Genomic DNA, 13,690 nt, shown 5'->3' with positions numbered 1-13,690 from the left:
CTCTGGGTTTTGATTCTCTCGTGTTAGAAAGTGTTGTTTTAGCTATGGACTTGATGATTGATGATAATTGTACTGCCTTTAATAAATCTGGTAATAGGTTCACACACTTGTCCTGCCTCTTCATTGAACCAACTTTAATCCAGCTCTGTGCTATATGCCTGCGTGTTCAGGCAACATTACTGTAAGTTACAGGAAACCGTGGCTTATTGCTAAAATAACCAAGGTCTTGTTGTGAAAGTTCCTGAAGAGCAGTTGTTTGGAGCAGGTATGACCAGAAACCTGGGTGAAAATGAAAATGTGCTTACAGACTGCCACTGTGAGCCTTCCTCATTCCCCTGGTGCTCATTGTTTATCACCAGCATTAAAAAAGGGTATGAAGGACAAAATGGTCACCTGTGACTCGACTCCCACAAAGAAAGTGGGATGGCAGAGGTGCAGGCTTACTTTAATTTCAGAGGTAATCTGAGGAAGTTTTGTTCTTTGATTCAGCTTCGCCAGGTTAAAGTACAATATGATTCCTTCAGGCCCAGAGAGACCAGTTGGACCATCTCTGGCTGTGCTCCTCTGGATTAATTGCCCATGTTCATGCTTGCACCATGCGCGTTAACCAGTAATGAGCTTGTTGGCATGGCAGTGTTGGTCTGCATGTCCCTGTACTCCACAACGCTTTCTCTGTCTATTCAGACTGAGAAAAACAGCTTCTCTTCAGATAAAGGTGGCAGTTGTGTAAAAGTGGTCAATTTATTGCCCATTTCCTCCTGTAAATGCATGATTTGACTACATTTAGTCATCAGGTATTTAGTAGGTTGAGTTCATTGCTGGTAGATTGTCAGATATTGGTCTCTATTTCCCCACCAAACTTATCAGATTTCATGCTTTTAAGTGTCGACAAATACAAGCACGGGAGAGTCATTGTAAACCAGTTCATCAGGTTAATTTATCCTATCAGTCAAGAATGTATGTTAATAAACGTATATAAATATAAATATATCTCAAAATGTAAAATACCCCAAAATATCAAAATGACCAACAATGTAAAGTAAAACACAGGGGCATGTGATCAGTAATCAGTCAGTATCTATGGCTTTAATCAATCAATAACAGCACAAAGAAAACTCCACTTTAATCGAAAACATATTATAATATAAAATTATATGAACATACAATATCCCGCTGTTTTTCTTCCGTTAAAGCGTGCACTTCACCCCGTTTATCATATCATATTCATGAAACACCGTAGATTCAGTAAACATGTGTATGATGTTGTCAGATTGATCAGATTCAGTAACAATCATAGTAAAAAAAACAACCTAACACAGTATCAAATACTTTGAAATGAATAAATAGCTGTAAAATGACATGAACTTCACACACACACACACACACAATTAAACTCTCTCTGATGTATATAATTCTGTGTGTGTGTGTGTGTGTGTGTGTGTGTGTGTGTGTGCGTGATAAATATGTAGACTGTTGAGTCAACTTCCTGTCTGATGATGACCACACCCCCTTTATATGATCTCACTTGATTTAAGTCATGGTTTTGTTTGTTTGTTTGTTTGTTTCCCCCATAAAACACTTCCACTAAAAGGACTTGCTACTAAAAAGCTCAGACTTTCCGACTACTGCTAAGTTTATGTACTTTTCCTGAGAAAATACCATTTAAATAAAAAGTTGTGAATGTGAATGATTTGAGTAACAATGATTTGTACACTCTTTTCTCTCCATTCCCCTGAAGATGCCAAATGATCTCCAGAGTTAACTCTAGACGCTTCAGACAGTTTCAGATGCATTGTTCTCAGTGTGTTTTGTTTTTTAGTGTATAATAAAAATCATTAGGGCCCCTGCAGATAGTCCTGCCTGCGAAGTTGAAGTTCTCTCCAGAACTATTTGATATGAACTTGTTCTATAAATAGCTCTGCTCTCCTTTGACACGACGGAAAAAATCATTCCGCTCATTTCAGACCTTACAGCAACACCATCACCACCGCTTCAGAACAACCACTAGTTGTCCGGATCTGAACACTTTATTAATGCTCTTGTCACTGAATAAATAAATAAAATACAGCTGTAAAAGAAAAGAAAAGAAAAGAAAAGAGGGACAGGGTTTACTGCGCATGCGCGTGCTGTCTTGCAGCAAAGCAGTTCAAAGTCTTAGCTGTACATTCAGTTTGTTATTATTATTATTATTATTCGTTTCAGGAATGATTTAGTGTTCATAACCTATAGCAACTTATCCTATCTCAGCTTAGCTTTACATGTCAGAACTTCAGACCGTATTTTTTTTTAATACAAATCAGACGCGCAGTAAAGAGCTTTTCGTTTGGCTTGCTGTTTCTCTTCCGTTAGCGCGTGCACTTCGCCCCGTTTATCATCTGCCGAAAAGACCTGCGCCATTTAATACCTCCTGCCTTTTCTGTGCAACTTTTTATAAAAAAAAAAAAAAAAAACCCTGAAACTTAACAACAACAAATGACAGTCTTTCTGATGAAAATGTAAATAACATTAAACATGCGTTATAGTTGGCGGATCAAGTTTCAGCCAGCTGCAGGGTTTGCGCGAAATAGATAACGGAGTGATTTTTATTATTATTATTATTATTATTGGATTAATGTTTTTTGCGTCCAATCTGCTATCTGATCAAGCAGCAAAAAAAAGAAAAAAAAGATCTGGTCTGATGGACATGGTGCTGAGTTTTGTGACCGCAGTAAAGCACTTTCACAGCCGGAGTCACTGTGCGGGGTTCGAGGAGGCGTCACTGCCACAACACCTCGGCTTCACATGTGAGTCTGTCTGTCCGTCTGTCTGATTATGGTTTTATATCTAATCTATCCAGCTGGCAATCCGTTTATGTAATGTTGGCCATTCCGCAGTTTTAACACCACACCTAGCAGCATAGAGCTGTTCTGTTGTGGGCAGATTAACAGTCTGAGGAATTCACTTGCTTGTTATTTCATTGGAGTTTATTTTCCGGTTTAAAAACGCGCAAGGCTCGATCTCTCTCTCTCTCTCTCTCTCTCTCTCTCTCTCTCTCTCTCTCTCTCTCTCTGTGTGTGTGTGTGTGTGTGTGTGTGTGTGGAGTCGACACGAACATGCGGGGGAAGTAAAGACGCAACTCGTCGTGACAGAACTGAAGAAGACTCAGTCGGATTTTTTTATTATTGTAATTATTATTACGATTATTTCGAGGATAAGCTGAAATGAAGTCAGTTATTGGTGTCTGTTTGTCGCAGGTGAGAAGCAAACGCATTTCTTTCTTTCTCTCTTTCTCTCTCTCTCTCTCTCTCTCTCGTTCTGTTTCATTTCTCTGACCAACTTCATGACGCCCGTCAAGAGATTGAGATGAAGCCCAGAGGAACCGGACGGCTGTGTGATGTGATGTGATGGTGTTGGGATCTTTATTATATTAAATCTCAACTTTACCCCAGCACTATGATCTATGAGCCACACAGCTGTGTGAGATTTTCTAGTGAATTGTATTATATCTCCTGAGTTTGTAGGTCGTTGTGAGCAGGGTTTGGACTGCAGTAGCTCTGCAAAGCCAACAGGTTGCACTAATTCTCTACATGGCATTTATTCCTAACATTTATTTACGTTTATAAATATGTACAGACTTCATAAAGACAGTTCAGTGTCCAGTTTAGGTTTAACCTTTTTACAGATGTTAATGAGTCTTATACAGCACCTCTCTCTCTCTCTCTCTCGACAATGTGGTATGATATATACATGACTATTACTATATTATTATGAATAGTAAAATAAATGAATGATAGACATTGTATTCATTAATGGTAACCAACATAAACCTTGTATTTTTTTTTCTGTTCATCTAATGTTGAATCACAGTGTTGGAGATTATGAAGGACTAACAACAGTGTTTGTTCTGCTATTGTTTATTTATCACATTGAATTATGGTTTTAAAAACGTTAATCGTTTAATGTCGTGAGTCTTGAAGCTTAATCTAGAAACAAACAAAAAACTTTTAAGCTTGTAAACTGTAAGCGAAGCAGGAAGTGGAGTTAATCTGGGTGACAGTTTTGAACATAGATTTAAAAGGATGATACGAGGTACATATTGTTCGTAAAGGGGTTCTTTAAAATGTCCTTTACCAAAGAATGACTTTTATATTAATGCTTATCTTTGAGAGATTTTTTTTGATAGTTTTACTGACTAACATGTTAGAAAATAGTTTATTTATATTGCTTATGCACAAGCCCAATGTACATGTTTGCTTATTTTTGGTTACATTTGTTTTGCAGTTTGGATAGTAATAATTATATTATTATTATTATTATTATTATTATTATTATTATTATTATTATTATTATTGACGCAAACTTTTATTTAAACTTTTAAACAAGTTAGGAAGTGGTATTAATATGATACACAGTGTTTTAAATGTATGTGTAGTTGAGCTGAAAAATCATCACAGCACATTATTTATTTATTTATTATTTTTTATTATTTTTTTTTTTATTGTTATTTATTTACTAACGACCTTATCTTTCTGTCTCACAGCCTTGAGAGATGGATTGTTGGCTGAACCTCAGCAATAATCCAGCCAAGAATATATCTTTAAGAGATCATCCCATGAGAGGCCTGCTGCAGACGCCAGGGAGCAGCGGACCCACCAGTTCCTCTTCCAGTGACGTCTCGAACAAACTGAGCAGCGTTAACGTTCACACGGAGCCATCGATGGGACACAATGCTCACGAGCCAGACGCTAAAACCTTCAAGATGCAGCAAAAGATGAAGGAAGGCTTTAACCCCAAGGATAACCTGGCTCTCTTGGAGGAGAGCCTTGCCAATTTGAACCGCAACTCGAGTTCAGAAAACATGTGCTTTCGAACCCCTGACACCTTCACATTCAAAATGGAGGAGTTTTCCTCTTTGGATAAATCTGACTATGACTTTGGCTCCTATGACCAGACGGAAAAAAATGAGTCTGGGAACGTAAGACTGATAGAAGAGAGCACGCTGGATATCCTACAAAGTCTGGAGCTGCCTCCTGGCTCTCTTACAGACCTCAACGAGTTCTGTGTGACAAACGACGATGCTTTTTTCCCGTCCCTGTCGGTGGAGGACGCGTCACTCGCAGATAGCAGCATGCTGAAGGATGGCGAACCTGCTCTGCCTAGGAAAAACATTAATGGGAATGATAAAACACATCCACAGCAGATTCTGGAACATGACCTCAATGTTCCTGTCATAAAGACAGAGAAAGATCCAGATTTTATTCAGTTGTGCACACCTGGCGTGATCAAGCAAGAAAATGAGAGGAGAGGCTACTGTCAGATGACGGCAATGTCCAGCAATCCTGGAGCGTCCATCAGTCTGAGCATGGACAGCCAGCCATATCACTATGGAGTCAGTGCCTCTTTACCGAACCAGAAGCCTGTGTTAGGTGTATATGGCCCTTCGGCAACTGGAAATGATAGCTGGATTCAGGGAAATGGATTTAGAGACACGTCCGTGATACAGAGAGCCAACAGGTCTGTGTCTCAACCCGGCCCTTCCACCTACACATGCAGCAGGTAGGAGTGTCATCTGAGCTGATTACGCTCTGTTTGTATTTATTGTATGTGTATGTGTGTGTGTATGTGTGAGTTGGGCTGACCGGTTATGAGAAATTGGATCAAAATGCAGCTGAATTAAAAAGTGGTAAACAGGCGTTTCATTAAATAAATTCAAGCTTGATTTAATTAACAGCACAGATGTAAGAAAGTATGTTGCTAGTTTTTCATTTCCTGGAAATTTTTTTTACTAGATTTCATTCATGCCATAGAACTAGCTTCAACATCACAGACAAAAGAGGAAGTAGGAAATATTCTCTGAAGGCTGCTGACAGAAAGGATGGGAACGATTTTTATTCGTCATCATATTCGTCCCCTTCAGCAGGATGTTGTTGTCGTTTAAGTATTTGCCTATATCATGTATCGTTAATTTGCCTACATCGTGTATCGTTTGCAGCGTGTCATGATAATTATCTTCACATCTCATATGCTTTATAGTGGACATTCTGTAATCTTGGCTTGATATTCTGTTCTGTAAATTGCTCACATAGCGTTTGTGCCCCAGACTCTCCTCCTATTTGAATTCGGTAGTGAATACAGCTGGACGGAAGTAAAATAAACAAATAATTACCTTCTCTAAGCAACGTGTGAGGTGGAAATAACAGAAATGCTCACGGTGAACACTAGGTGAGGGAGACAGAAATATTCCTTTAAATAATCAAATGATAAAAAGGGAACAGAAAAGATATGTGGTTCGATGGCTATTATTACACTTCAACAGTTATGTCATGTATTTTCTTTCATTTTGGAAATTGTTCTTACAACTTGGCATGAGATGGAAAGATATGACTTCTTCTTTTCTTATATTGGCACTGAATCAGGTATCTGATACTGACACCAAGCTGATTTTATATATGTTTTATATGTTGATAATTTTTTAAGCACTGGAAAAAATACAGGAAAAATATATATAGCTAAAAACAAGAAATATACACCGACCAGGCATAACATTATAACCACGTGCTTAATATTGTGTTGGTCCCCCTTTTGCTGTCAAAACAGCCCTGACCCGTCATGCACTGTGTATTCTGACTCCTTTCTATCAGAACCAGCATTAACTTCTTCAGCAATTTGAGCAACGTCTGTTGGATCGGATCACACGGGTCAGCCTTCGCTCCCCACGTGCATCAATGAGTCTTGGCCACCCATGACCCTGTCGCCGGTTCACCACTGTTCCTTCCTTGTACCACTTTTGATAGATACTGACCACTGCAGACCGGGAACACCCCACAAGAGCTGCAGTTTTGGAGATGCTCTGAAAGTCTAGCCATTACAATTTGGCCCTTTGTCAAACTCGCTCAAATCCTTACACTTGCCCATTTTTCCTGCTTCTAACATCAACTTTGAGGACAAGATGTTCGCTTGCTGCCTAATATATCCCACCCACTAACAGGTGCCATGATGAGGAGATCATCAGTGTTATTCACTTCACCTGTCAGTGGTCATAATGTTATGCCTGATCAGTGTATGTGTAATGTAGTCTTATTATGTAAATATTTCCACTTTAAAAAAAAAATTTTCTACAAATTCAGATCCTATTTGCTACAGAATCAGATTCATTGTTGGGTTTTTTTTTCTCTGATATTCGATCCACCTTTTTCCTGGCATCAGGCAAAAAGAAAAAAAAACAGCCAGTGACTCAGATAATCAGCTTAAAGGAGCTTTTTTCCACCACCTGGGTTTCAGGAAGGAGAAGACCCTTGATGCATGTATATTACTTGTATCATGCGGTACGATGGGTCAAGTCATGATGTGTAAAGAATGTGTTTCAGAGCAGGATTTGCTAAGTGTAATCAGGGACTGGGCAGTTTGGCTGTGTAGGTGAGTATCAGTGGAGGGAATGCAGCAACAGGTGGGGTGTTGTGGGTTTGGTATGGCGTGCTGTGGTGTTTGGTGGTTTGGGAGCGAGGTGGAGTAATCCAGTCTTGACACGACAGTGGAATAATTAAGCGCCTGAGCTGTCTCTGTGGATAAAAATGGCCTGCTGATCCTCCTGATGTTAAGGAGAAACTGTCAGGTTAATGAGGTCAGGGAAGGATAACTGGAGGTACAGGTCTACCTCAAGGCTTCACGAATTGTCAGATGGAGTCATCTGAGAGTTGTGCGTTGAGATCACAAGATCTTGACACGGGGATGTCGTGTAGAAGTAAACGGGATTTATTTGTAGTGATGAGCTGCCCTTCCGTGATGAGATGTTCACAGACATGCTAAGATCTGAGCAGAAACACGGGTCTGAGGAAGAGAGGGAGGAAGAGTTGAGTGGCTGAGTAGTGGTATGAGGATATGACCTCAAAAAGAGAGAAAAGAAGGGGGTGTGGACAGCCGTTATGTCATTACAAAGCTGAAAGCTGAAAATTTCTCACGATCTTCGATTTTCTAGGAGTGGTGCTTTTTTGGGGGTTTTTTTTTATTAGTGCAGCAGTGACCAGAACAAGAACTGGGATTTCCCTTTTATTTCATACAACATGAGCATTTATTTATGTTTGTTTTTTTTCTCTCCCAGCAGAACCAGGACTCTGGGTAGCTAGAAGTGAACAGAACATCAGTAGAAACCTCATACACTCAGTCTAAAAGAACATTTTTATTAGATCAATTTCAGTCTTTATTATTATCATTATTATTAATTATTATTAATAAATTATTTCTGCCACGTTGCCGTTTCTTAGGGGTTTTTTTTTTTTAATAGACTGGTGAGAAACCTTTCCACCAGGAAATAGAGATGAGTAAAAGTGACATGGAACTATTAGTGCATTTAAATGTTCTTTATCTAGGCCCAAACCTTATTTACAGTAGAGGTTGTTACACTTAACTTTGATTAAACAGTTGACATGCTTTTCTATCAGTGATATTAAAATAATTACTTGAAGAGATAATTAGTGTCAATGAAGTGTGTCGGTTCTGTCAGAAGTGTGTATCATCACATTGCTGTGTGTGTGTGTGTGTGTGTTCAGTGAAAGCAGACGGGGTTTAAATGAGTTAATATCATAAGCACATTGAAAATGGGGCAGTAAAAATCCTGTTTGCACTCCACAGATATTACTTTATTACTCGAATCAATTTGCTTTGAGTCGACGTTTTATGCAGACGACTGGATCACAAACAAATAACGGCACGCTATAAAGTTTCATAATGTAGTGTTCTAGTTTTAGATCCAGTTAATTAAGGTAGGCAAATATCTACCAAATATTTAACAGCATTTATGATCTGTTTACAAGTCAATTCTGTAATAGGTTGGGGTTTTTGTAATAAAGATTTGTCAGACCTCAGCGCCACTGGTTTAAACCACTGGACATGTTAGTGGTCAGTTAAAGCTCCTGAAAGGTTTTTTTTTTGTAGAAAAACAACAACAGAAAAATCCCCAGCCACAACTCATTTTACATTTTGGCAGGATTGTGGGCAGCTTCACTATATTCATTTTATTTAAATCAGCTCTGATTTCCCACAGAGGCGAAAGTGAGGACATGTGACTCTGAGGCAGTGTCGTTGTCAGTGTTGCTGAGTTGAAGGTGTTTACTGGAAAGATAATATTTTTATGTAAGCATTAACACACAACAGACCGAACAGATATATGAAAATAATCCGCCGCAGGGTTCTGTGAAACGACACGGCTTATCTGTAATCCCAAGTGGATTATTTTCATATAACAGCACAGGGTTGTGTGTTACCATTTAATAAGAATGGAAATGTCTGAGAAAAGTTACTTCCAAGTTATTACAATCACCATTAGTGAGCGTTCTCTCATCATCATCATCATCTCTCTCTCTCTCTCTTGCTCTCTCTCTCACCATCTCTTTCAACATCTCTCTCTCTCTCTCTCTCACCATCTCTCTCACCATCTCTCTCTTCCTCTCTCTCTTTCCAAAAACACCTCCCACCTCCCCTGCCGAAAACTTTCCAAAACACACTAAGACTCTTTCCATAATTATTGTAATTATTCCTAACGAAATACTCCACCACAGCAGCGATTTTTTTTTTTTCTTTGTTAAAAAGAAATTATTATTAATCTTTATTATGCGGCGTGTCTGATGTACAGGTGCTTGAGTTTGAGCTAGTTACTTATGGAAACGATGTCAACATGTCCAGATAGCATTCACTGTCATACGCATGAAGAGATGGAAAAGGTCTAACATCTGACCCTGTGTCTAAACCCGTCAGGAAACCTCTAGGAAATCCAGACGAATTATGAGTTGTAACAGACCTCACCAATCAAGAAAGCTCCTACATTTAAGGTCATACATGATGACTGTACAGTCAGCTTATTCTCCATCCCTCCCTCGAACCATCCTCCTGTATGACCGATTGATTTGATATTAAAACTCAAAAAACTCATTAACTAGCCTATGATGCGGACAGTTAAAGGCGTGTCAGGACAATTAAAGGCATGTTCCTTTTGCCATGACGTCAGGAGACAATAGGTCTGAATTTCATTACATTTCATTTTGAATGTTTAACTTCAAGACATAGTGAGTAATGTTGTGAAAACTGACTGAAGAAAGAGTCAAATTCATCACAAAATTAATCTTAGACACTCTACTGTAAAGCGGATTTTAATTAGATTGTTAATAGGATGAAATATTCATGAGTCGTTCATGGTGGATTTCTCTCCACAGATTCATTATTAGTTTCCCTGAACTTAACTTATATATGTTGTTATCACAGTATGTCCATTTCCTCAGATAACAGCGTATTTACTTTGACTTTTTTTGTGAAATCGAAATGGTTGTTTTTTTTTAGATAAAGAAGAGGCAGCCATAGCAGAATATTTCCTAAGTATTGCATAATAAAGGGATGCAAGGAAATCTCTAATGAGACTCTTGTGTGATCACATGGCCTGTGGGAGTAGGCGGGTGGGGGCGCCAAAACTTTTGAATATAAAGTATCTAAGGCGTGGTGAGGGATGTTGAATTGCTCCTTCAGTTTATCGAGAGCCCTTAAGAGTGGTTATGTTCCCTATAACATTAATATATATATTTTTAAAAAATACGTTTGCGTCATAATGAGGTAAATAACAGGAAAACAAGCGCCACGGCCGATCCTACAGGTTTATAGTCTTCCAGGTTTAAGTTTGAGATGTTTACCTTTCCGAAGAAATGTGTTACAGAACCTGCAAATATTTTATAGCACTCTTAAACGTGAGAGCCTGAAGCGTGGAGTTTAATTCAGGACACAGTGTTTTAAGAAGGTCAGCCAGAAATCTGAGGCTTCTCCTGATCTTCTCATCCAGACACATCAGTCCAGGTCAGTTAGTGGGCGTGTCCTCACCGCTTGTCCCCTGGCAGTTCACCTAGCAGTGCTGTGCAGGGTTTTTTTTTTAACTATAATTATCCTTCGTTTAGTTGCCATTTGAAGCTCTCTCTCTCTCTCTCTCTCTCTCTCTCTCTCTCTCTCTCTCTCTCTGTCAATATGCCTGTGTACTTGAGAGAAATGCTTTCAGATCTCTTCATCAGGCCAGAGATGAAACTAGCTTCTGCTCACATCCACCTAAGCCCTGGAGATCGACTTGGGTGCCATTTCCTCTGCCGTGTCACCACTTTCAACTCTGTTGAAAGAGAAATTCATTGGTTTATAATCGAATCACAGCAGCAGCGTCAACTCAGTGTGTGATCTTTTTATTATTTTTTTCAAACCAATTTGCAGGTACTCTTTATCAAGCAGACTGGAGAATTTATCATCAAACAATTAACAGGGAAGAGAAGCATTAGCACGGTTAGTTTTCTCTCTCCCTTTCTCTCTCTCTCTCCCTCTGTCTCTCTCTCTTTCTCTCTCTCTCTCTCTCTAACTCTCTCTCTCTCTCTCTCTCTCTCTCTGTCTCTCTCTCTCTCTCACTCTCTATCTCTGTCGCTCTCCTCACATTACAGTTTGCGTCGCTGCTTAATTAAAAACAAGGCTTTTCTCTTTTTTCTCATTTGTTTAGGAAACGGTGGCTGTGTCTCTGAATGAAGCCACACACACACACACAGCCACCTCTAATCTTTTTTACTTCATTCTTTAACTACTAAATCTATCTATCTATCTGTCTCTCAGACTTGAAGGTAGAAACGAGTGTTTGTGTGTGTGTGTGTGTGTGTGTGTGTGTGTGTGTGTACAAAGACATGTACAAAGCGTGCGTCCCATTTCTCACCAGCAGCTGAGCTCAGGTCATATCTCCATGACCTTCAATCTCTGTGTTATTACATCAGAAGCTGTGTATTAAACACTTAAGAGCAGTGACTCTAATATTTTCTACAGCGTCACTCGAGGGACTAATAGTGTGAAGAGTTTATAGTGTGAAGTGTTTATAGTGTGAAGAGTTTATAGTGTGAAGAGTTTATAGTGTGAAGTGTTTAATCTTTCTCTGGGTTTTATTTATTTTATAAACATTATTTAATGTGATGGCTGTGATGTGTGAGTCCCACAGTAACGAGTGATAACGCTGTCATGGATTATTTAATCGGTTCTTCAGAGAGAGTGAGGTCTTGAACACAGCACTGATGATATCCCGACACCAGCAGGCTTTCAGACCAGTTTGTTATTTCTGTTGTTTTTTTTTTGTGATCTGTGTTTGAATCATTATCTCACATGAAGTTTATTTAAATACGTTAAATGTATAGAATCAGTTTCTTCAGGTTATCACACCTCAATCAGCCTCTCTCAGTCTGCTCCACCCCTCGCTGTGCTCCACCCCCTCTCACTGTGCTCCACCCTCTCAGTGTGCTCAACCGTCTCACTGTGCTCCACCCACCTCACTGCTCCACCTTTTCACTGTGCTCCACCCTCTCAGTGTGCTCAACCGTCTCACTGTGCTCCACCCACCTCACTGCTCCACCTTTTCACTGTGCTCCACCGTCGCACTATGCTATATCCCCTCACTGTGCTCCAACCACCTTGCTGTACTCCACTTCTCACTGTGCTCCACCCCTCACTGTGTTCCACCCCCTCACTGTGCTCCACTCACCTTGCTGTTCTCCACCCCCCACTGTGCTCCACTCACCTTGCTGTGCTCCAACCACCTTGCTGTGCTTCACTCCCTCAATGTGCTCCATCCCCTCACTGTGTTCCAATCAACTTGCTGTACTCCACCCCCTGTGCTCCAACCACCTTGCTGTACTCCACCCTTTCACTGTGCTCCAACCACCTTGCTGTACTCCACCCTTTCACTGTGCTCCAACCACCTTGCTGTACTCCACCCTTTAACTCTGCTCCAGCCCCTCACTGTGCTCCAACCACCTTGCTGTGCTCCACCCCTTACTGTGCTTCACCCCTTACTGTGCTCCACCCCCTCACTGTGCTCCAACCACCTTGCTGTACTCCACCCTTTCAATGTGCTCCAACCACCTTGCTGTACTCCACCCTTTAACTCTGCTCCAGCCCCTCACTGTGCTCCAACCACCTTGCTGTGCTCCACCCCTTACTGTGCTTCACCCCTTACTGTGCTCCACCCCCTCACTGTGCTCCAACCACCTTGCTGTACTCCACCCCTCACTGTGCTCCAACCACCTTGCTGTACTCCACCCCCTCACTGTGCTCCACCCCCTCACTGTGCTCCAACCACCTTGTGTGCTTCACCCACTCAGTGTGCTCCACCCCATGAAAACTTGCAATCAGATGATCATTCCACATTTTCCCTAGGCTCCTCAGATCTATTTATTTGCCACAGATTTGATCGATAACGTCAGCTTGTTAATTAAAATAAATAAAATAATTGCTTATTTCTTCTAATTTGACATTCTTTTATTCAGTCATGTAAGTGAAGAGATGAGTTACTGGACCTCAGCTCACAGGCATAAAGGAGAAAACAAAAGCCTTGTTTTTCCACCACAGAGCGCGAGCACAGATCTCCAGTGAAAAGCAGTGTGATATTTAGTTATCTTTTTTTTTCTCAACACAATTAGTCACACTTTTAGTCATTGTAATGGAATGACAGATCAGATGTTCGGGCATTCTCTGGTTAGCTACAACAGTTTTTTCCATGAATGCTAGCTACAGGTGGAAATAGCTGATCGTCAGATTGGTTGTGTTGCCGGAGTAACAGGTCTTGTGGCTCTTTTATTTACTGTCAGACTCATAAAAGCCAAAGCGTTCCCAAATGGCAGCTTTTAAAAAATTTGCCTTCTTCAACGATATCTCTGCTGCTCTC

The 13,690-nt window shown here is 40.3% G+C and overlaps 1 protein-coding gene across 3 annotated transcripts in view; it reads left to right on the top strand.

Moving 5' to 3' along the window:
- Window positions 1-2,192: 2,192 nt before the first annotated feature.
- Window positions 2,193-13,690, top strand: part of LOC131369248 (glucocorticoid receptor-like) — a 48,630-nt gene continuing 37,132 nt past the window's right edge. Inside the window, exons 1-2 of one of the 3 annotated variants that reach the window (XM_058415774.1) lie at window positions 2,193-2,783; window positions 4,520-5,535. In XM_058415774.1, coding sequence (XP_058271757.1) covers window positions 4,529-5,535 — 1,007 coding nt within the window. In that variant the 5' untranslated portion in view covers window positions 2,193-2,783; window positions 4,520-4,528. Of the gene's footprint in view, window positions 2,784-2,828; window positions 3,234-4,519; window positions 5,536-13,690 lie in introns of those variants that run through there. The other 2 variants (XM_058415775.1, XM_058415773.1) reach the window with 2 other exon arrangements.

The sequence above is a fragment of the Hemibagrus wyckioides genome, linkage group LG18 (assembly GCF_019097595.1).
Source record: "Hemibagrus wyckioides isolate EC202008001 linkage group LG18, SWU_Hwy_1.0, whole genome shotgun sequence".
In the NCBI taxonomy this organism is placed as follows: Eukaryota; Metazoa; Chordata; class Actinopteri; order Siluriformes; family Bagridae; genus Hemibagrus; species Hemibagrus wyckioides.
Note: the sequence above shows the minus strand (reverse complement) of the source record. Positions and strands in the feature narration are given on the sequence as shown.